The sequence below is a fragment of the Penicillium bovifimosum genome (genome assembly GCF_028826915.1).
Source record: "Penicillium bovifimosum strain IBT 22155 chromosome Unknown utg000005l_segment0_segment0, whole genome shotgun sequence".
NCBI classification, from domain to species: Eukaryota; Fungi; Ascomycota; class Eurotiomycetes; order Eurotiales; family Aspergillaceae; genus Penicillium; species Penicillium bovifimosum.
The window spans coordinates 4,803,412-4,826,394 of NW_026622714.1; the positions used below are offsets into that span (position 1 = coordinate 4,803,412).

Sequence of the window (22,983 nt, forward strand, 5' to 3'; positions counted from 1 at the left end):
CCTAAGCCATATCCATGATACCCTAAAACCTCCTCTTCTTCTTCGCAGGAGCTTTCCCTTTAGCTTCAAGCGCCCGCTTCAACTCCTCGCGCTTCCGATCAGCCCGCTGGTCCTCAGTTTCCGGCTCCACAGGCGTGGCCGACCGGGCTTTCTCCGCCTTAGGTAAAGGGGACTTTTCTCGAACGGGCCTGCTGGGCGCAGAAGGTTTCTCTGGTGACGCCGCCGGAGGCGGCGGAGACTCGTCACGGGCCAGTTCGGGGGCTTGGGTTTTGGCTTTGGCTTTGCCGCCTATCATGCCTAGTTTCCCCGGACGTTTGGTTTTAGCTGGTGCTGGGGATTGGGGCGCAGAGGCTCTTTCTTCTGGTAGTTCTTGGGGTTCTGGGGAGGTGGGCTCTGGGGAAGGTGAGGGTTGCTTTTTCTTGCCGCCTATCCTGCCTAAGCTGCCCTTTGGCTTTTGCGGTGCGTCCTTTGCTTGTGGGGCAGATCGGGAAGGAGGGGGCGATGGAGGGGGAGAAGGGGATGGAGAGGGCTCTGGGTCTTTCTTGGGTTTGCCGCCAATCTTACCCAGTCCACCCTTGGGTCTTTTTGGCGCTTCTTTTGCTTGCGGGGGAGACGGGGGGAGGAGAAGACGCGGGAGAAGGAGAGGGCCGGGGCTGGGGCTGGGGCTCTGGCTTCTTGGATTTGCCGCCAATTTTGCCTAGTCCGCCCTTCGGCTTGGTTGGTGCCTCTCTAGGTTGTGGCTCTGGTGACCTTGAGACGGTAGTTTGTTTTTGTCGCACCAGTACCGGTGCAGGCTCATCGTCAGTGCCTGATGCTGTGGCTTCATCTTCTTCTGCGGGCACAGCCGGAGTAGGGCTCTTTTTTCTGACGTGTGCCGGTACAGGCTCATCAATACTGTCTGATGCTGTGGCTTCATCGTCTTCTGCAGGTAAAGCGCGAGTAGGGCTCTTTTTTCTGGCATGTGCCGGTGCAGGCTCATCATCAGTGTCTGATGCTGTGGCTTCATCTTCTTCTGCAGGCACAGCCGGAGGAGTAGGGCTCTTTTTTTGGGCTTTTGGGGGTGATTTTTCATTTCGAGACTTGAGCCTTGGTTTTTGTCGGACCGGTGCCGGTGCAGGCTCATCGTCAGTGTCTGATGCTGTGGCTTCATCATCTTCTGCAGGCAAAGCTGGAGGAGTAGGGCTCTTTTTTCTGGCTTTTGGGGGTGATTTTTCATTTCGAGACTTGAGCCTGGGAGGTGTTTCTTGTCGCTGGATAACAGGGTTAATTCAGATTCTAATCAAGACCGTGTTGTGGCATACCTGAAACTCGTCCACATCGCTGCTTGCCGTTGATTCCGCGTCCATGTCAATATCCTTAGTTTCAAGCTTCTTTCCCCTGTCTTCAATTGGCTCTTCGCTTGGCGAAGCGTCTCTGTCACTAGTATGATGCCTCCCTAGTTGTCGCCACCATTCACCTTTTGAGGAGATGGTGTCGACCCCATCATCAGACTCCGAGATCTCCTTGAGGAGATTGGTCGCCAGTCCGGCCCCATCACCGGCATCAAGCCATTCCTGTTCCTCGAACGGCGCAATGCCCTTCACAAATCTAGCAGCTTCGGACCGCGTAACGCCCTTGCGAGACGTGCGTGATCCGGCGGCACCAGGAAACACAGTTCCTAGGTCAACGCCACTTGTTTCCAATTTATCAAACAACTTGCCAAGGACGTAGTCTTTGTGTTTGATTTGGTCCAGGAGGGTCCGTTGACGCGACTCCCATTCGGCTTCCTCTTTCAGAAGTGGTAGTAATAAGTTTTTCGTCAAGGATGACACAGGCTCCTTTGACAACTTCAAAGACCACTTGAGAGGCTTCAATGGAGCGGGTAACTTGGTAGTTGTTGTAATTTCAATAGAGTCATTCTGCGTTCCACTGCTTAGGATTGCACCTTCTTTGCCCTTGTGTAGAGCCTCTCCAATCTTCTCCAATAGTACATCGAGTTGTTCTGGATCCTCTCCGGGATCGATCGTTGTGGCATCTTCTTCTGCTCTCTTGATGATGGCATTACGGGGCAGCTCCTCTGACCAGATGTAAGTCAGGTCTGTAAGATGAACCTGATAGCCTTCTCGGGTCCAAGTATACTGGAATACCAAAGGAGGCAGACCCTTTTGGGACAAGTGTAGTCGGTGCCATTGCGAAGGCATGACTGTGTATGTTTCTACAAATGCGGAGTTGTGAGGTTCCAAGGTTATCGCCGTAGCTGCCTGGGGCCGTGAAGGATATCCGCCCCACCAATCCGAGGCCAAAGTCCCTCAGGCCGCAGGGAAGGTTTGCCGCCCGCTTCACTTTCCCGCTGATCTCCCGAACTTCTGACTTCGCTCCCAGCCTTGAGACATCTAGGTCCAGCTTTGCGCTTTGCCTTGTCATATTATATCCGCAGACCATATCCACGCATCTTTACAATGTCCGGGCGATACCCAGACCGATCAGACCCAAAGCGCAGCCGGTCGCGTTCGCCATCGTCGTGGCGTCACCAGAAACATCCCCGTCGAGAAGACAGAGAATGGCGCGATCGACCAGACTCGGATCGCAGATGGAACAATGAAAGATCGGGCCCTTCACAGCAGCCTCGGAATATGCGCGATCAAGTCCGGCTGAACTTGATCCAGGAAGACCAGCAAGAGCGCGAGTGGGTCGCGCAGGAGGATCTGTTCGTGTTGAAGCAGGCGAAAAAGAAGGCTGAGATTCGAGTTAAAGAAGGACGCGCAAAGCCTATCGACTGGCTGACGGTTACTCTCCGCGTCATTGATCCCACGCGCGATCCCTTAGATGACGAGATTGCGGACTCCGATCTGGACGTCGTGGACCCGGACGGTGTGTTTGAGGGGCTATCGCAGACTCAGCTACGAGATTTGGAAAAGGATATTGATACATTTGTGAACCTTGAGACGCATCCGAAAAACCGGGAGTTCTGGCAGGTAATGTTTTGCCCCCTTGGTTGGTCTTTCCGACGCGGTTAACCAACCATCATCATACAGACAATGAAAGTGATCTGCCGAGACCGTCAAAAGACCGCTACACCTGAGGGCCGGGCGCTGAGCTCCGTTGCTGCAGATATCAACAAGCTGCTGAGCCCCAAGACCTACGAACAACTCCAGAATCTGGAGGTGCAAGTCAAACGAAAGTTGAACTCGAACGAGCCGATTGATACAGACTACTGGGAAGAGCTGCTGCGCAGTCTGACCGTTTGGAAGGCCCGTGCTAGCTTGAAGAATGTTTATCAAGCCATCATTGATGAGCGCGTTCGTGAACTGAGGAGACAGCAAAGAGAGGAAGCTGAATCAATTCGGAAGAAATTGGCGCCTCTTGCCCCAGTCGTCACCGCAGGCGATACGACTGATTCCGCCGAATTCGAAGGTTTAGACCCAGAACCAATGCTCCAACTACGCCCGGAGGACAAAGGTCTGGAAATCATGGACGAGTCTGCATTTCTCAACCAAGTGGTACGTTCTGAAGCTTCCTCGCATCGTTTAATCTCAAACAAGGTCCTGACCAAGTGTACAGGCGCGCGAACGCCAGAAAATCCTCCGCATGGGCTTTGTGCCACTCCGACAACGACCTACTGAGAAGTCCTCCGCGCTTGTATCGAATTCCACGTCTACCAATGCCCCCGCGGCGTCTGTATCCACGAGATTCTCGTCCATCCCGAACGAAGACTTCTCGCAGGCCACCAAGGCTCTGTATGAAAGGGAACTTGCCAAGGGAGTCAGCGAGAATGAAGAAATCTTCACGGGTGAAGAGTCCGTCAGCACGGGCGCACAGCCTCAATGGGCTGGCAAGCATCGGCCTCGAAAGCCACGGTACTTCAACCGAGTTCAAATGGGTTACGAATGGAATAAGTACAATCAAACGCATTACGACCACGACAACCCGCCACCCAAGGTCGTGCAAGGTTACAAATTCAATATCTTCTACCCCGACTTGATCGACAAGACGAAGGCCCCTACATATCGAATCGAACGTGAGAACGGCCGCAAGCGTGGCGAGTCATCCGCCGAGGCAGGCGAGGAAGACACCTGTCTCATTCGGTTTGTGGCAGGTCCGCCATACGAAGACCTTGCCTTCCGAATTGTCGACAAAGAATGGGATTATAGTGCTAAACGAGAGAGGGGGTTCAAGAGTACATTTGACAAGGTATGTTGTCCTACCTTATATGTCCCTTCTCAGCTGACGTAATATTTCAGGGTATTCTTCAACTTCACTTCCAATTCAAGAGGGTAAGTCACTCACCTTTGCATCATTGACGAAGGTACTAATTTGTCTCAGATCTATTATCGGAAGTAACACAACGATTTTCCACATGGGCGTCATATCGGGGAGGTGGATCAGAATAGTGTATGCAGGGAGAAACTCAGGGTGTATTATCCAGTGACTTGATGTCCAGTGATTCAAGTCAACCCCAGGGTGATTGGGCTGGAAACATTTCCCCCTCGAAGGTTTGGAGATTGAATAAGCCGGACTCGGGATAATCTGGAGATATCAAAATGCTTGATTCAACATCCAACCGCTTCTCTTAAACAACTTTCTTTTTTTGCCCTGCCACTACGAATGACCTCTTAAGGGAAATAATCGGTCTTCTTCCACTTCCCTCTACTCCTACGACTAGCGTATCGACACAGCTCAAACGATTTATTATTATTTGTTTTTCTCCTAACATCCTCACAATCTACATTGCTCACCGCCCCTGGGTATCTGAGAAGCTGGCAGCTAAAGACGTTGGCAGTCCTTTTGGTGACACTATCCCGGCCTGCAGAGTGCAGGACTATTCCTGACTTCCGGCTGGCTAGATGCAGTCTGTGAAAAAGAAACGTCAACCTGGACTAGACAAAAATCAGGACAGAGCGGGGACTTCACTCTTTTCTTTTCTCTTTTTTTTTTTGCTCCCTTATTTCATTTCTCAGAACGGCATGGACCTCGTTAACTTCCAGAAGGCCCGGAAGCCGGGACAGATGATGGCGACTTTTGGGCCCCTGCAGGTTCCCATTTGACTATTTGACCATCCACCCCCGTTCGGCTAAGAGACCTAGCGGCCCCTTAGGCCCATTCGTTCTAGTTACCAGTAGCACCAGATCCAGCCACCTTGGCTTTCCTCTCTAGTCATTGGTCACGGTCTGTGTTATGAATCACCGTTCCACGACTTGGGCATCTAGGGAGGCGTTTCCCGAAGAACGAAAAAGTAAGTAAGTAATAGGTAATTAGGGTATCCTAGAATACCCATACAAGATTCAAGGCTTCGGTCCAGACCGTCTTTTGTGAAGACTAAGATGCATCTCTGAGGCTATTTGCAGCAAGAGCAAAAAGGAGAGGGCATATGCCTTGGTGTGTTGGCAGGGGAAGATTGACGAACTGTACAGCTCTAATTCCTGAACGAGGTTGAGATGATTTATAGAACGTGACTTTTCCTTTGAGTAGGTGGTTTTCCTCTATCATCTTCCATTACTTCTACTTTCTCTCCATCCTTCATCTTTCTCTTCCTCCACATCTCTACTACTCTATCCTTTTGTAGCTACTCAAGGTTATTGTATCAGTTGGATATTGCCTCCTTCGTACATCATGGATTATTCTTATGATTCTCGTCACTTCAACTCGATGCAGATATCACCAGACCAGGGCGATCCAAAGCCTCATACCCCATCACAATCTGAATCAGTCCCACTTCCAATGGATCTCCCCGATACGGTCCCCTTCAGTGTACATGACTGGGCAAGGTGGAAGTCCCAGCCGGCCTTCTACTCCTCTCCTCGCCAATATGCCGGCTATGGTTCTCCCCGTGATTCTGACGCCGAGCCGCGCAGCTGGAACCAGTTACCCCAGGAATTCATGGGGGAACCAACTGGATACCCTGATCAGTACCGCCCACACTTGGCCATCCCCATGGCTGATACATCCGAGGCACTGCCCTCCCATTCTGAATGTCAGTGTCACCCAGGGTGGCCAGTCATGGACTCTGGTCATGAATTCAAGAGCCAGACATACGACTTTGCGACACACTTGGATCCTATTCAACCACTCCAGAGCTCTCCACCCTCCCCATTGTCTGAGATCTCCTCGTACCACTCACCACAATCACTGGCTGCTGCGAGCCCTTCCATGACAGCCCACTCCACTGATCGACTGTCACCGCGTTTGAGCACCGCTGAACAGAAACAGGAGCGGTCAGGCCACCTCCCCTATTCCGCTCTGATTTACAACGCATTGAAGGCGGCCCCAGGCAACAAGCTTCCCCTGCAAGGTATCTACAATTGGTTCCAGGAAAATACCGACAAAGGCGCGGATCCCAGTGAAAAGGGCTGGCAGAACAGCATCCGCCACAACCTTTCAATGAATGCCGTAAGTGGTTCACTTCTCATGATATTTGATTCCGCCTTTACTCCGGCTTCACCTTTCACATTTCACTCTTGTTCTAGCTATGGTTGGTATGCACGCTAACCTTCAAACCAGGGCTTCGAGGCAGTCAAGGAAGAGCCCAAACCTGGCGAGAAACCAGTGAATCTGTGGCGATTGACACCAGAGGCAATCCGGAAAGGCTGCATCGAATCAACCACCCGCTACCGCAAGCTCCAGAACCAGAGGAAGGCACAATACGCTGCCAACCGTGCACCTCAGCGTCAGTCAACGGGGAAGGGGAACCACACGATGAAAGTGGTCAAATCACGCAGCGCCAACAGTCCGCATGGCGAGCGCAACGATGCATTCCATCAACAAATCATGACGGAAGAATACGGTCCCACGAGCCTTCCAAGCATGCAGCAGTACATGCAACGCCCCATGGGCACAGTTGTTGGATGTACAAGTATGGTGCCAGACACCAATGCAGTCTTCCTTGACCCGCCAGCGCCTACATTTGCCATGGGTAATGGTTTACCGGGTTGGTATCCTACAGAATCAGGCTCCAACAGGGTTCAGGACCAGCCCGAATACATGATCCATGGTCAATACAATCATGAGCGCTGACCGGGAAAAGGAGGATACGATGCAAAGGAGGTGTGCCAGGGTGCAGGTGAGGGAATCGCATTTACCGGGTGAAAAGAAAATAGCCCAGGGGAGCTGACGTGCATGTTTCTTTTTCATGTTAGATATTTTTGATTTTCATTTCTTCTTTCCCTCTCTTGATTTCTTTTCATTTCCTTTCATTCTCGACTTTATTGATAATTGTTTGGTTATGTCTCCATTGACCGGATACACTAGAGAGGCACGGCGTTGGCAATCCAAGCATTCGATGGGAATGTGTGAGGCGTTTTATGGAGCCTTACGGTAAAAGGAGATCTATCTGTTTTTGCTTCGCTTTCTTTCTTTTTCAATCTATTCATGAGCAAGGACTTTTTCCCGCCTTCAATGTACCATAAATGACTCTGACGGGCATTAACTTACACCTGTCAATCGTCCCGACATAATGTCGATCATCGTTCTCTGTCAACTTCCCTTATGGATCTTCAATGGCGCGTGACTTTAGACATGTATCCCGTGTGGTCTTCTCTCTCGAGTCCCACATGTCTGCGATGTCTCCAACTCTCCAACTCCCAGTACTGCGTAAAGTTGGAATCCCCGCGTATTCGAACTAGGCAAGGATAACAACCCATTTATTCCTCCGTATGCGACTTTGCAGTGCTCAATATCAATGCGTTGGTAACATGGACCACATGCTGTGCCGCTAACAATGCCTCCTACGCTTACACAGAACGAATCGGTGTCTCCAAGGGCCAGGAATAGCCTCCAATTACAGCAAAAGGAAGAAGCGTGGGTGACAATTTGCATAATTACATAGATTGTGTGGCCACAGCCACTAATAACCCTGAGAATACAGGACAATACACAAGACAAGGTAAAAAGGCATACCTTCATGCTAGTCTACTTTAGTCACTCTTGACACCCGGGTTCGCAGTGCGGCAGTGCCTACCTAATCCCAGCTAGAGCAACCCCACCACCCCCGCTTTATCGCTCTATCGACTGCTGCAGCAGGCCACTGTGCTGAAAGTGACGCGGATGCTTCTTGGCTGCATCGGCTGCTGTGTGCTGCCATTGCTCCATGTTGCTCTTGCCTTTCCCTGTCTCCTCCACCCCTTCTATCAGTTCAGGGTGAAGGGATCTAATACCGCCTGTTCGATGGATATATCGTGGCGGGGAGGATGTTTGTCCCAAATTACCGGGGATATCTTCCACTCCCCTGGTAAGATCTCTGTTTCTGATCGCAGATACTGTACCCAAATCAAGAATACATCTATCCTACCAACCTGATTTGGTATCCGTTATATCCTCTCCCATAGTAAGGTATACACCCCCAGTCTCCAGACAATAGCGCATAGTGCATTGTCAATGGCTCGCGTGATAGGGGAGATCGGGAATGGCACCAGTGACAGGAGCGGCATTAGCTACGCCTGCTTACCATGGAATCAATACTAGACAGATATATGTCAAAGAAAAGACACAGCTCGTGCCATGTACAGTAGATCATTGGGGGGGGGGCGGGGGCTGATTGACAGGTTGTGTAGATCTTTTTCCCTGTGGGTCTTAGATCTGTACATTTCGGACAACTGCCGGGGGAAGGGAAAGATACGGTACGCGATTTTCACTGGCGTATAGCAACTTGCATCTGGCGAAGTGGGGGACATCAGATCTTAGTTACATGTAGTACCTACTGTGGAGACGCGGGTTTGACAAGTCTAAACATGTATGGCGTTGTACGGGTGACAGCTGCAATGCCATTCGCTTGGCAGGAGGACGAGGGTTCGGGCAGTGTGGACCGAATACGCTTCATTATTGGGAGATTATTGGTGGCTTAATGGGTTGTTTTAGCGTGTTCTTCTTAGATTGGAGATTGGAAGTTCAATACTCAATACTCCAGGCTGAGTTGGATCTTATTGTGTATTATTTATCTAACCCTAACTGTCAAGGCCCACTGCAGGGCTCAGTTACCCTACATGTCTAGGTTATATCAATGCTGATTATGACACTGTTCCGCTTGGACCTCTCCCTAGATCGGTGAGACCGGGAGACCCTCCTGCAGCTTAATTAGTGGCCCAGTCTTGGGAGATGTTGGCGTGTTAACTAGTACACCTTCAAAGTGGAGTGTGTTAACTGACCGACTGTGCGTCCCGCACTGTAGCTCATCGTTAGCTTCGTTTGTCAAAGGCAGCTTAGCCCCGAGTGAATCGTATCTGTTGGCGATCCCTTTGTGATGGACAGCGGGAGATCCCTCTGTAGTCTTTTTCTGCCTTGTTTTGTACTTGCTTTGTACTTTTTTGTGTTCGTTTTTGCTTTTTCGCGCGACGTGCATGTATTCTCACGTGCATTGACCCTCAATAGAAAGAATCCTCTCCGATCTTTGGGGAGGGGCTTTAGGATCTTCGGGATTTATCCCATGCAGGGTGAAAGCAGCCAGTATCAACAGCCTCGATTATAAGAACGAGGGCCAGGGATAGCCCCACCGTTCCTTGTCGGCCGGAAGATCGAAACTACCCCTAAAACAAGGCTCATCCCAGATCCCGATTTGGATCTATCAACCTTTTTCCGGCAATGGCAAAAATTGGATAAAGCGAAAAGCAAAACAAGCCTGATCGACCCTCTTTCTTGGATCTGCGTGACATCCATCAATGGAGAATACATGTACATCGTACTCTGTAGCCGATAGGTTCGCCCAGTCTGCTGGATTCCGGGATTAGCAGACTTATGCACGCACTATACGGAGTAGAAGAGCAGACTCCGGTGCTATTTTTTTCTTTGTTTCCTTGCTTCAAGCCACAATGACAGGCTGTGATGTATGACTTCGTAACACGATTATTCTTTTCCCATTAGACTTTGTGGACGTTGAGCGTTTGTGGGATGGAACGGGCCGATTTCTGACAGCTGTCAACTGTGCATCTTCTTTGCAAGCGCTAGCCCTCGGACTGGTTAGTTTCACATTGAGGGTAGATTGTCTGACCGCTTGTTGCTTGTTGGATCTCCCATTGTCTGTGGTCATCCGTATCGCTGGGTCCGATGATGATACAACGGCGAAAATTCTTCATCTCTTTGCTTTTTGTTTCTTTCTTTTTCCTTTTTTTGGTTTCTCCTCGGAGACAAGAGACGCCGCCGATCATAACTATTACTAACTTATGCGATTGGCTGCTTCCAAACTCCGAGAGTAAAGGGAAGAATGGCCGTTACCTACGATGTATGTACACGTATCTTGTAGTAAGAGACTCCAGTACATATGCGTTACATTACTAGAAACGATGGAAGTAAAAGGATCAATCTTCATTGGTACTTAGCAGAGAGGTGGTAGACTTCCAAGGTTGGGTACAGGGGTATGTCACACGCTAACTCGGGTTGACAGCCATGGTTACAATGGAAGGGCATAATGCTATGTTTCCAAGGTTCTCTTTGAGTAAGCTTAACCTTCAGGGAAATTTTATTGACATGTGAGACATGTACGCATATTTCAGATCTTGTCTGCAGCCAAAGAGGTCAAGACACAAAGTACCTGCAGCATGAAGCTCCTTCCCGAATTGGCAGTTGAAGAGATCAGCAGCTAAGATTATACTAAAATCGAAATATCTCGCGATCGATTTCCATATCGATATTGATTCAGATGCGCTTACATACCTCGGTTGCGGCTCCCCTAGCCCCCGTGCCGCCGTGCATATATCCAACCATCAGGGAGATCGGATTATCTCACCACGGTAGTCGGGATAGTCACATAACTATCATACAGGCGGCTCATAAAGCTAGGCAATACACCTATTCTCCAGTCTTAAGTGATATTCTAAGGTCATCCAGGGGACCGGGCTTCGATTCCCGAGAAGCGGTGTCATCGAACCCTAAACCTAACGCACGACTGGTCAAGATCCAAACTGAAGACCAAACCGGGAATTCTGTGGACAAAAGATCCCCACAATAACATTAACACAACCATCCCTGTCAGCTAGGGGTCAATAGTAAGGAGCCGGATTCACTTTTCAGCTGTGCAGCCTGTGCTTCCAAGGTTATCATCCGACATCCTTAGCGTGGCGACAAGATTGGAAGGCCACTGCTTCGTTGGCCTGTTGTCGGCCCACTCATACTATTCATGCAGCTCGTGTGGTGTCATAGCTCCTGGTGTAGATAGTGGCTGCTGCTAGTCGTGGCAGTGGAAGCCCGGTATTGAACGTGCTCCCAGGTTTGCATTGTTGAATCCCAGAGGACCTCGAACGTGGTATGTATTTCGTCCGCTACTAACGGATCTGATGCTAGACTTCCGGGTGTTCTAGTTACCTAATCAGTGAGCTCCTCGGGCTAACTAGTTAGGTATCTGTGCCTTTCTGCTTACCCACGGGCCACACCGTTCGGTGTGGGTAAGTAGCTATTGGGCTTTCGCATGGGAACGGGCAGTTCCATGCCATTATCAGCTTCTAGCCTCTTTTTCGGTAGGTAGGCATCGATGAACGCCCAAATAGGTGGTCTTGATATGGAGCCCAGAGATATATACCAGAGGCGGAGGGAACTATGGTTGGAAACAGTTTGGATATGAAACCTACCCGGGCAGTGCTGGCACTGGGAAGAACTGAACCAGAGAACAATGAACATTGATTTCTACAGTAGACTCAAAGTTGGCCTCATGGGTAAATGCCAGGCATGCAGATAGTAAATCTGCGTACCCAAAAGTGAAGCGAGATGTACACTTCCAAGTTCCAAGGTTGTGACTTGTGAGTATGCCAAGAAGGGCCAAACAATTTTACTGCAGAGATGCCTGACATTTCCATTGAAGGATTGGTCATGATAGGCGTTGGAGTCTTCATGGTCTTTCAGCGACAATAATATGTGTCGTATTCCTTCCGAGAAGATCCTGCGATTACATGGGTGCGATCATGCGATGAGTGGATGAATGCCTGAATTACCAGGTGTCAGAAGCGTTCACGCATCATTAATAGGGCCCAACAGCCGGCTGTGCTCTCTTGACTGGTGGACAGAGCTCCTAAATGCTGCAAGTGCAACCCCTAGTTAAGCTTAGGCCTTACTTACATAGGTGACATAATTGGCAATCAAGGTGGGGTTAGCTGATCCGGAAGATCTAGGTCGATTGTCGTCACTACGATGTCCACAGGTAGGCGAGGCAGTGCATGATGCCTGTAGGTACAAGGTTGAAACGCCGAGAACCCAGATACACATAGTTTGAGACAAGGCGGACTACACATGGCTACAATAGGCAGCCCGGGGTTTACGTTTTGTTTGAGCTCCCGCGCAGTGACATTGCAGATAGACAGGGAATATCACAGCCTGGAAGACCAATGATTGCCCAACCGCAGAATCCCAACCGCGTCAACGTAGCTCAAAAATTGACTGCCACAATGGCTGCACGGAACACATAGTACGAGGCTTCCAACAATCGAGAAGCGAGTCGAGACACCGAAATGAGTTCATACAACTTGATTCGACATATCAGGGAATCTCTCATAAAGGTAAATGAAATTCTTTCATTTGCTTAGCCGCAAGCCTTTTTGAAACCCGCGTGCTAGCTGTTCCTGTTCATCTCTAAAATTTCAAGAGAACCATTCCCAGCCGTTTTTCCCATAACAGTCGCTCCACCGGAAAAGGACAACACCGACATAAAGCACACTTAGCGCTTGGCGGCCTTCTGCTGGGACTCCTTGAGGACCTTCTTGACAATCTTCTGCTCCTCAATCAGGAAGGCACGGACAATGCGGTCCTTGACGCAGCCAGCGCAGCGAGAGCCACCGTAGGCACGGCTGACATTCTTCTTGGGGCGCGAGATCTGAGCGTACTCGCGGGGACGGAGGGCAGGAATCTATAAAAAAATTCACTTGTCAGTCGATCTGACTCAAGATTTGCCGAGACGGTTGTATGGAGATTGCAGCGTTTCGATCGGCCATTCGTTCACACTTCGGTCCATCCAGACAGAGTTTTCTTCGAAGTCGTTCGGTTGGCCCACCCGCAATCGCACACATCCCACACAGCCGTTTCAAAATTGCCATCGGACCTCGAGGGAGTACTCACACCAGGGAGCTTGATACCACAGTCACCGCACTTGGGAGCAGTACCCTTCTTCTTCAGGTGAAGGTAACGGAGCTCACCGCCGGGGGTCTTGATGATGCGGACCTTGTTGGACCGCGTGTTGTACCTGTTGAGCGAAAAAAAATCCGTCAATAATTCGTTCGCAAAGACTATAGTGATTCCATAGACAGAACTGTCGAATAATTCGTCCTGGTGCGTGGGATTGGGATTTTGAAGGGGAATTTCTCTTGAACGTACGGGTTCCGGCGGCGCTGAAAATTTGAAAAAGAGTCAGATCAGTGAATTTTGAGATCGGGCTTTTCTGGTAAAACTCACGTATTGCAGTCTGTTGTTGGTCATCTTGACTGTACTTGAACTGGTCAAGGGCGGCAGTTGTCGGAGTTGTCGTGAAGCAAAGTGAAATATGTCGAGATGGGTTTGTGTGGGTTTCTGCTCCAGCCGACGCTAGCGCAGATTTGGCGAGGTTGCGCTAGTCCGAATCCGGACTAGCGCCAATCGGAGCCGCCACTCCTCAAAGTTCCTACGGAGGCAGGAGCAGAGATAGTCACATCGCGTTGAGGGATCGTGGATCTCATCTTTGTCGCGTTTGCATCTTAATTCTCCATCTCCCCCACCCCCCTTCCCCTTCTTATACCTTTCGTGCTCTTATAAGCTGCAACGTCTTGCTACCTATGACCTCCAACGTGGCCTGACGCGACTTGACAACCAACAAAAGCTCTTCGAGGGAGGGTGGGCTTTCCCGTCCATTAATATACCATCATGGCATCATTGCCTCCTCCCCCTCCTCCCCCTCCAGGATGGGATGCAGCTCCTTCTATGCCGCTGGCGCCGCCGCCGCCCGGGTACCAGCCGCCAGCCGATCCGAACGTCGCAAAATTTGCGCAGAAGAAGAATGAATGGCTGCGCACGCAACGCAATCGATTCGCCGAGAAGCGAAAAGCAGGATTCGTCGAGACACAAAAGGCGGATATGCCTCCGGAGCACCTGCGAAAGATCGTGCGAGATATTGGCGACGTCTCACAGAAGAAATTCACCAACGAGAAGCGCAGCTACCTCGGCGCGCTGAAGTTCATGCCCCATGCCGTCCTAAAGCTATTGGAAAACATGCCGATGCCTTGGGAGTCGGCTCGAGAAGTCAAGGTTCTCTATCACATTAACGGCTGTCTGACTATGGTTAACGAGACACCACGTGTTATCGAGCCCGTTTTCCATGCCCAATGGGCAACGATGTGGGTGTCCATGCGTCGAGAGAAGAGTGATCGAAGGCACTTCAAGCGTATGCGTTTTCCCCCATTCGACGACGAGGAACCGCCTCTTTCGTGGTCGGAAAATATTGAAGATGTTGAGCCTTTGGAGCCTATTCAGATGGAACTGGATGACACCGAAGACGCCGCAGTCTACGAGTGGTTCTACGACCACCGTCCACTCCTCGATACCCCCCACGTGAACGGTCCGAGCTACAAGAAGTGGAACTTGACTTTGCCTCAGATGGCCACGCTGCACCGTCTCAGCCACCAGCTCCTGAGTGATGTCGTGGATCAAAATTACTACCACATGTTCGATCTAAACAGCTTCTTCACAGCCAAGGCCCTCAACGTCGCTATTCCCGGTGGACCTCGCTTTGAGCCTCTATACAAAGACATTGATCCCAATGACGAAGACTTCAGCGAATTCAATGCCATCGACCGCATCATTTTCCGTGCCCCGATTCGAACTGAGTACCGGGTCACATTCCCTTTCCTGTACAACACCCTACCCCGAAGCGTGAAGGTCGCCTGGTATTCTCACCCCCAAGTGGTCTATGTTCGCACTGAGGACCCTAACCTGCCTGCGTTCTATTTCGACCCTGTCATCAACCCCATCTCCTCGCGCTCTGTCGCCCCCAAAAATATCACCGTCAGCCACGAAGACGAAATCTTCGGGCCTGGCAATAATGAAGATGACGAATTCGAGCTCCCCGCTGAAGTTGAGCCTTTCTTTGAGGACGAGGAACTCTACACAGCCGACACCGCGTCCGCCATTGCCCTATGGTGGGCCCCTCACCCATTCGATAAGAGATCAGGGAAAATGGTTCGTGCGCAGGATGTCCCACTGGTCAAGCAATGGTACTTGGAGCACTGCCCACAGGGTCAACCTGTCAAGGTTCGAGTCTCGTACCAGAAATTGCTCAAGACCTACGTCCTCAATGAATTGCACAAGAGCACACCCAAGGCTCAAAGCAAGCAAAACCTCATGAAGACACTCAAATCAACCAAGTTCTTCCAGCAAACCACGATCGATTGGGTTGAGGCCGGTTTGCAAGTTTGTCGCCAGGGTTTCAATATGTTGAACTTGCTCATTCACCGCAAGAACCTGACTTATCTCCACCTTGATTACAACTTCAACCTGAAGCCTGTCAAGACCTTGACCACTAAGGAGCGTAAGAAGTCTCGTTTCGGAAACGCTTTCCACTTGATGCGCGAAATTCTTCGTTTGACCAAGCTCATCGTTGATGCGCAAGTTCAGTATCGCCTGGGTAACATTGACGCCTTCCAGCTCGCCGATGGTATCCTATACGCCTTCAACCACGTTGGTCAGCTGACTGGTATGTACCGTTACAAGTACAAGCTCATGCACCAGATTCGTTCCTGCAAAGATCTGAAGCATTTGATTTATTACCGATTCAATTCTGGCCCCGTTGGCAAAGGCCCTGGATGTGGTTTCTGGGCGCCCGCTTGGCGAGTTTGGCTCTTCTTCATGCGTGGTATCATCCCTCTGCTTGAGCGTTGGCTTGGAAACTTGCTCTCTCGACAGTTCGAGGGTCGTCACAGCAAGGGTGTTGCCAAGACGGTCACGAAGCAGCGTGTGGAATCTCATTTCGATCTCGAGTTGCGTGCCTCAGTTATGGCCGATCTTATGGACATGATGCCCGAAGGTATCAAGCAGAACAAGGTCAACGTGGTATTGCAACATCTTTCAGAAGCCTGGAGATGTTGGAAGAGTAATATTCCATGGAAGGTCCCCGGTCTGCCCGCGCCAATTGAGAATATCATCCTTCGTTATGTGAAGAGCAAGGCCGATTGGTGGATTTCTGTGGCTCACTACAACCGGGAGAGAATCCGTCGTGGTGCCACCGTTGACAAGACGGTCGCAAAGAAGAACCTCGGTCGACTCACCCGTCTCTGGCTCAAGTCCGAGCAAGAGCGCCAGCACAACTATCTGAAGGACGGTCCTTATGTGTCTTCCGAAGAAGCTGTCGCAATTTACACGACGATGGTTCACTGGTTGGAGTCTCGCAAATTTTCTCCCATTCCCTTCCCAAGTGTCTCTTACAAGCATGACACCAAGATTTTGATCCTTGCACTTGAGCGGCTGCGTGAGTCATACTCCGTCAAGGGAAGACTGAATCAGACCCAGCGGGAGGAATTGGCTCTCATCGAACAGGCCTACGACTCTCCTGGTACTACCTTGGCGAGAATCAAGCGATTCCTCCTAACGCAGAGAGCGTTCAAGGAAGTGAAGATTGACATGAATGACAACTACAACAATATCAACCCCGTCTATGACATTGAGCCTATCGAGAAGATCACGGACGCTTACTTGGATCAATATCTCTGGTACCAAGCTGAGCAGCGCCATCTCTTCCCCGCTTGGATCAAGCCCTCCGACTCTGAAGTTCCTCCTCTCCTGACCTACAAGTGGACCCAGGGTATCAACAATCTGTCCAATGTGTGGGAGACTTCCGAGGGCGAGACAAATGTCATGATCGAGACTGAACTCTCCAAGGTCTACGAGAAGATCGATTTGACTCTGCTGAACCGCTTGCTTCGTTTGATCATGGACCACAATCTGGCGGATTACATCACTTCAAAGAACAACGTCCAGCTCAGCTATAAGGACATGAACCACACCAATAGCTATGGACTTATCCGTGGTCTCCAGTTCTCGGGCTTCGTATTCCAGTTTTATGGTCTGATGATCGATTTGTTGCTTCTTGGGTTGCAGAGAGCCAGTGACATGGCCGGCCCCCCTGGAAGCCCCAATGATTTCTTGCAATTCAGAGATCGTGCCACTGAGACGAGACACCCTATTCGTCTCTACACCCGTTACGTTGACAAGATTTGGGTTCTCTTCCGATTCCAGGCTGATGAATCGCGCGACTTGATCCAGCGCTTCTTGACGGAGAACCCTGATCCGAATTTTGAGAATGTCATTGGCTACAAGAACAAAAAGTGCTGGCCTCGCGATTGTCGTATGCGCTTGATGCGTCACGATGTCAACCTAGGCCGTGCCGTCTTTTGGGACATGAAGAACCGCCTTCCGAGATCTATCACAACCATCGACTGGGATGATACTTTCGCTAGCGTATACAGCAAGGACAACCCCAATTTGCTGTTCTCAATGAATGGATTTGAAGTCCGCATTCTTCCCAAGATCCGGAATATGAACGAGGAATTCTCGGTGAAGGACAGTGTTTGGTCTCTCGTCGACAACGCCACAAAGGAGCGCACAGCGCATGCCTTCCTCCAGGTGACTGAAGAGGATGTCCAGAAGTTCAACAACCGTATCCGGCAAATTCTCATGTCCTCCGGTTCGACCACGTTCACCAAGATTGCCAACAAGTGGAACACCGCTTTGATTGCCCTCTTCACTTACTACCGTGAGGCTGCTGTCTCGACTGTCAACCTTCTTGACACTATCGTGAAATGTGAAACGAAGATTCAAACTCGCGTCAAGATAGGTCTCAACTCCAAGATGCCGTCTCGTTTCCCACCGGCGGTCTTCTACACCCCCAAGGAGCTTGGAGGTCTGGGTATGATCTCAGGATCTCACATCCTCATTCCCACCAGTGACAAGCGCTGGTCCAAGCAAACAGATACTGGCATCACCCATTTCCGGTCGGGTATGTCCCACGATGAGGAGACCCTTATCCCGAACATCTTCCGATACATCATTCCCTGGGAGGCCGAGTTCATTGACTCTCAGCGTGTCTGGATGGAGTACTCCCAGAAGCGTATGGAGGCTCAGCAGCAGAATCGTCGTTTGACTTTGGAGGATCTGGAGGACAGCTGGGATCGTGGTCTTCCCCGCATCAACACCCTCTTCCAGAAGGATCGAAGCACCCTCAGTTTCGACAAGGGTTTCCGACTTCGCGCTGAGTTCAAGCAATACCAGTTGATGAAGAGCAATCCATTCTGGTGGACTAGTCAACGCCACGATGGTAAACTCTGGAACCTGAACGCCTACCGTACCGACGTCATTCAAGCGCTGGGTGGTGTTGAAACGATTCTCGAGCACACTCTGTTCAAGGCAACCGCTTTCCCGTCCTGGGAGGGTCTGTTCTGGGAAAAGGCTTGTCTTGCAAAGGGTACCCGACTCCTGCGATCCGATGGAACTGAGGTCAACGTTGAGGACGTGCGCGAAGGTGATCTACTTCTAGGCCCTGACGGCGAGCCTCGTCGTGCCTTCAACACCGTCAGTGGCAGCGAGCGTCTTTACCGCATCAAGATTGGCGGCGAGAAAGAAGATCTTGTGGTGACGCCCAACCATATCTTGGTGCTTCATCGCGAGCAGACCTCCACTTCTGATCGGCCAAACAAGGTGTTCAAGCAAGCCGTAGAGATGACCGCCGCGGATTTCGCCGCCCTTTCCTCCGAGGAAAGAGGTCTGTATCGTGCCTTTGGCTCTCCCGAGCTTGAGAAGGGTGACGAGCGTTCGGTATTGCAGACCAACATCTTCAAGATTGAAGACATCGTCCTTGAATCCGAGGAGACAGAGTGGGCCGGTTTCCGAGTTGACAAAGATCAGCTTTACCTGCGCCATGATTACCTTGTTCTGCACAACAGTGGTTTCGAAGAGAGCATGAAGTTCAAGAAGCTGACCAACGCTCAGCGATCCGGTCTGAACCAGATTCCTAACCGTCGGTTCACTCTCTGGTGGTCGCCAACCATCAACCGTGCCAATGTCTATGTCGGTTTCCAGGTGCAACTGGATTTGACTGGTATCTTCTTGCACGGCAAGATCCCCACATTGAAGATTTCCCTAATTCAGATCTTCCGTGCCCACTTGTGGCAGAAGATTCACGAGTCAGTTGTCATGGATTTGTGTCAAGTCCTGGATCAGGAGTTGGAGCAGCTTGGCATCGAGGCTGTTCAAAAAGAGACCATTCACCCGCGTAAGTCTTACAAGATGAACAGCTCTTGTGCAGATATTCTTCTCTTCGCAACGAACAAGTGGAACGTCACCCGCCCTTCGCTGGTGTTCGACACCAAGGACGTCTACGAGCCAACTACAACCAACAAGTTCTGGATCGACGTGCAGCTCAGATATGGTGATTACGATTCTCACGATATCGAGCGTTACGTTCGTGCCAAGTATCTCGACTACACCACAGACAGCATGAGTATCTATCCTTCGGCTACTGGTTTGATGATTGGTGTCGATCTTGCATACAACCTCTTCTCATCGTACGGACAGTACTTCCCTGGCCTCAAGACACTGGTCCAGCAGGCCATGGCTAAGATCATGAAGGCAAACCCGGCTTTGTATGTCTTGCGTGAGCGTATTCGCAAGGGTCTCCAGCTGTATGCCTCTGAGAGCAATCAGGAGTTCCTCAACTCCCAGAACTACTCGGAGCTCTTCAGCCCGCAAATTCAGCTCTTCATCGATGACACTAACGTCTACCGTGTCACGATTCACAAGACCTTTGAAGGTAACTTGACTACAAAGCCGATCAACGGTGCCATCTTCATCTTCAACCCTCGGACTGGACAGTTGTTCCTGAAGATTATCCACACCAGCGTTTGGGCAGGTCAAAAGCGTCTCGGTCAGTTGGCCAAATGGAAGACGGCCGAAGAAGTCGCAGCTCTCATTCGCTCTCTGCCCGTGGAAGAACAACCGAAGCAGCTCATTGTCACCCGTAAGGGTCTTCTCGATCCTCTCGAGGTGCACCTGCTCGATTTCCCCAACATCTCCATTCGCGCCTCCGAGCTTCAGCTGCCCTTCCAGGCGGCCATGAAGGTCGAGAAATTGGCCGACATGATTCTCCGTGCGACTGAGCCCCAGATGGTACTCTTCAACTTGTATGATGAGTGGCTCAAGTCCATCTCTCCCTACACTGCCTTCTCTCGACTCATTCTGATTCTCCGAGCTCTTCACGTCAATATTGACAAGGCCAAGATCATCCTTCGTCCTGACAAGACCGTCATCACTCAGGAACATCACATCTGGCCTTCTCTCTCCGACGAGGACTGGATCAAGGTTGAAGTGCAATTGCGTGATTTGATCTTGAACGACTACGGCAAGAAGAACAACGTCAATGTGCAGAGTTTGACTAGCAGTGAGGTCCGTGATATCATCTTGGGTATGGAGATCAGCGCTCCCTCTCTACAGCGCCAGCAGGCGGCAGAGATCGAAAAGCAGCAGGAAGAGCAGAAGCAGCTTACTGCTGTGACTACGAAGACTCAGAATGCTCGTGGCGAGGATATCATCGTCACTACTACGTCTCAGTACGAGCAGCAGTCGTTTGCCTCCAAGACGGAGTGGCGTACTCGTGCAATTGCAACCTCCAATCTCCGGACTAGATCCAACAACATCTATGTCTCCTCTGATGACATTCGGGAAGAGGGCTACACGTACATCATGCCCAAGAACATCCTCAAGCGATTCATCACCATCGCCGATCTTCGAGTGCAGGTCACCGGTTACATCTACGGCAGCTCTCCGCCGGACAATGACCAGGTCAAGGAGGTTCGCACCATTGTGATGATCCCTCAAGTTGGCAACACCCGGGACGTCCAACTGCCGCACCAATTGCCGCAGCACGACTACCTCTCCAACTTGGAGCCACTTGGTATCATCCACACGGTGTCTGGCAACGAGCCGCCGTACATGTCTGCAGCAGATGTCACACATCACGCGCGTCTGATGAACGCGCATCCTTCGTGGGATAAGAGGACCGTGACCATGACGGTCTCTTTCACCCCTGGCTCGGTTTCTCTTGCCGCGTGGGGTCTTACTCCCTCGGGCTATAAATGGGGCGCAGAGAACAAGGATACAACCTCCGATCAGCCACAAGGCTTCTCCACCAGCATGGGTGAGAAATGTCAGCTGCTCCTCAGTGACAAGATCCGCGGCTATTTCCTTGTGCCCGAAGACAACGTTTGGAACTACAGCTTCATGGGCAGCTCTTTCGGTAGCGTCGAGAAGCGACCCGTCTACGTCAAGATCGATACCCCGCTTAAGTTCTACGACGACCAACACCGTCCTTTGCACTTCCAAAACTTTGCCGAGTTGGAAGACATTTGGGTTGATCGGGCAGATAACTTTGCCTAAGACATCAGCTTGTCAGGCGTTCCCATCAATTTTTGTTTCTCTTGCCAGCGTCTGTTTTACTATTTTGATTCTTTTGTTCGTTTATTTTCTTTTCTCTATTCTGGTTCTTGTATCATGACGACTTAATCATTTATTGCAGCGAGAACAGGCAGAGAAAAGGGCCAGGAAATTTTTGTATAGTACGAGTTTCCTTTTGCGAATACATTACCTGTCACTTCGACATTAGGATGATTTTTCGGTATTTTTCATTTTTCATTCTTCCCTTGTAAATCTATACGAGGATGCAGTTGATTTTGTAATACATGTACTGTGTAGAATGGCACCAGTTGACATGGCCTGTCCTTTGTTTCCGTTCTCTTTACGATCTCCGTAGATTGCCGCGTTGTGATCGAGGACCAACTCACCTTCAGCCACTTCGGCGTGGGGGTCCGAACCCTACAGGTTGCGCAGCTTCACGGATAAATTAACCAGGAGAATGGTTGGATACGAGGTCTGAGAGTGCCAGACTGTCAGGGATTGAAGAAAAAGAAAAAGATTATACCCTGCTCGACTATTGGAATCTGACGACCATTCAGCGTACGATCTTTCTCTCCACTTTGATGCATCAACATAGTCCATCGACCACGCTCAGACAATGACAGACGGCCACATGCAGCTAGCACTCTTCGGTAGCTACTCCGAGTCACATGTCGCCGCTGTCATTTGAGAGAACTTCCTGCGCCGCCTGCAATGTGGCGGGGACTGATGTGACAGACTATCCAACTTCATCTCCTCCAATGAGCTCCTTGAAATAGCCCCGCGAAGCACTCGTTGACCATGTCTTGTCTTTCCTCGGTCCAAAATCTCTATATTGAAGAGACTGAATGTACGTTGTCAGGTCCAAACTCCAACCTCCCTTTCTCTGTTGTCTTGGCCTATGTTTCAACCCCTGTTCTCGTCTCTTCTATCGATATTCGTGATTGACCCTCGCAGGCGTTGGATCCGAAGAATCCCGGTGGCAATCGACAAATGGCGGCTCATACCTACTTTACTAACCCATCCCGTATCAATCAGCCGATGCCATATGGCCCTTCTCCTGCCCTGGCAAAGAACGTAACAGTTGCATAGAGGACCCGTTCGTCCAATAAGCTGATTCTTGGTTTTTCAATTCTCCCAAAGCTGACAGGATTTATCTGCCATGTCTCTTTTCTTCGTTATGGCTGTGTACTGACCCTGGCATTCGATCTTGATCCAACCCCGGTTCCCTGAGTTGCATACTGAGTTGCATCTGGTGTTCAGTCCCCCAGCTCATAGGGACAGTTGCCAACAATGACTTTTGGCAAAGCTAACCCAAAGCTTTCTGAAACTCCTCTCTCAAGTTGGAAGTCTGTGCGAACAACAGAGGAAATCCCCTATCCCATCTCAGGATCGGAAAGATGGGATACTACTCATCGCAACTGACTATGAGCGTTCCCTTCTTGCAGTCCGGTCCACTGGAAATTGATGAAATCAGCCCGGCAACGCACGCTTCAGCTTGGTCACCGGCACAGGTCTGGGATAGGGGGCTCTCCGGATTGTTGTTATAGACGTGTCCATGCCTTCCGTTTCTTTTTTCATTCTTCTATAACCTAGCTGTTCTGATCTGCCTTGTTATTCCACCCCATTATA

The 22,983-nt window shown here is 50.5% G+C and overlaps 5 protein-coding genes across 5 annotated transcripts; 3 read left to right on the plus strand and 2 right to left on the minus strand.

Annotated features, from left to right (window-relative positions):
- Positions 1-22: 22 nt before the first annotated feature.
- On the minus strand, positions 23-2,180 carry N7515_007045 (uncharacterized protein; the record flags this gene model as incomplete). Its single annotated transcript, XM_056667789.1, has 3 exons — positions 23-440; positions 565-1,250; positions 1,302-2,180. The coding sequence occupies 3 exons, from the start codon at positions 2,178-2,180 to the stop codon at positions 23-25; spliced, it is 1,983 nt and encodes a 660-aa protein (XP_056521385.1).
- Positions 2,181-2,438: 258 nt separating this feature from the next.
- Positions 2,439-4,320, plus strand: N7515_007046 (splicing factor cactin; the record flags this gene model as incomplete). Its single annotated transcript, XM_056667790.1, has 5 exons — positions 2,439-2,954; positions 3,015-3,479; positions 3,541-4,170; positions 4,221-4,253; positions 4,303-4,320. The coding sequence occupies 5 exons, from the start codon at positions 2,439-2,441 to the stop codon at positions 4,318-4,320; spliced, it is 1,662 nt and encodes a 553-aa protein (XP_056521386.1).
- A 1,269-nt stretch (positions 4,321-5,589) lies between these two features.
- N7515_007047 (forkhead box transcription factor) lies at positions 5,590-6,990 on the plus strand (the record flags this gene model as incomplete). Its single annotated transcript, XM_056667791.1, has 2 exons — positions 5,590-6,366; positions 6,478-6,990. The coding sequence occupies 2 exons, from the start codon at positions 5,590-5,592 to the stop codon at positions 6,988-6,990; spliced, it is 1,290 nt and encodes a 429-aa protein (XP_056521387.1).
- Positions 6,991-12,607: 5,617 nt separating this feature from the next.
- On the minus strand, positions 12,608-13,362 carry N7515_007048 (60S ribosomal protein eL34; the record flags this gene model as incomplete). Its single annotated transcript, XM_056667792.1, has 4 exons — positions 12,608-12,796; positions 13,006-13,129; positions 13,261-13,274; positions 13,339-13,362. 4 exons carry the CDS (start codon positions 13,360-13,362, stop codon positions 12,608-12,610), a joined length of 351 nt encoding a protein of 116 aa, XP_056521388.1.
- Positions 13,363-13,782: 420 nt separating this feature from the next.
- Positions 13,783-21,336, plus strand: prp8 (U4/U6-U5 snRNP complex subunit PRP8; the record flags this gene model as incomplete). The annotated part of the gene is made up of 1 exon (XM_056667793.1): positions 13,783-21,336. One exon carries the CDS (start codon positions 13,783-13,785, stop codon positions 21,334-21,336), a length of 7,554 nt encoding a protein of 2,517 aa, XP_056521389.1.
- Positions 21,337-22,983: the final 1,647 nt, after the last annotated feature.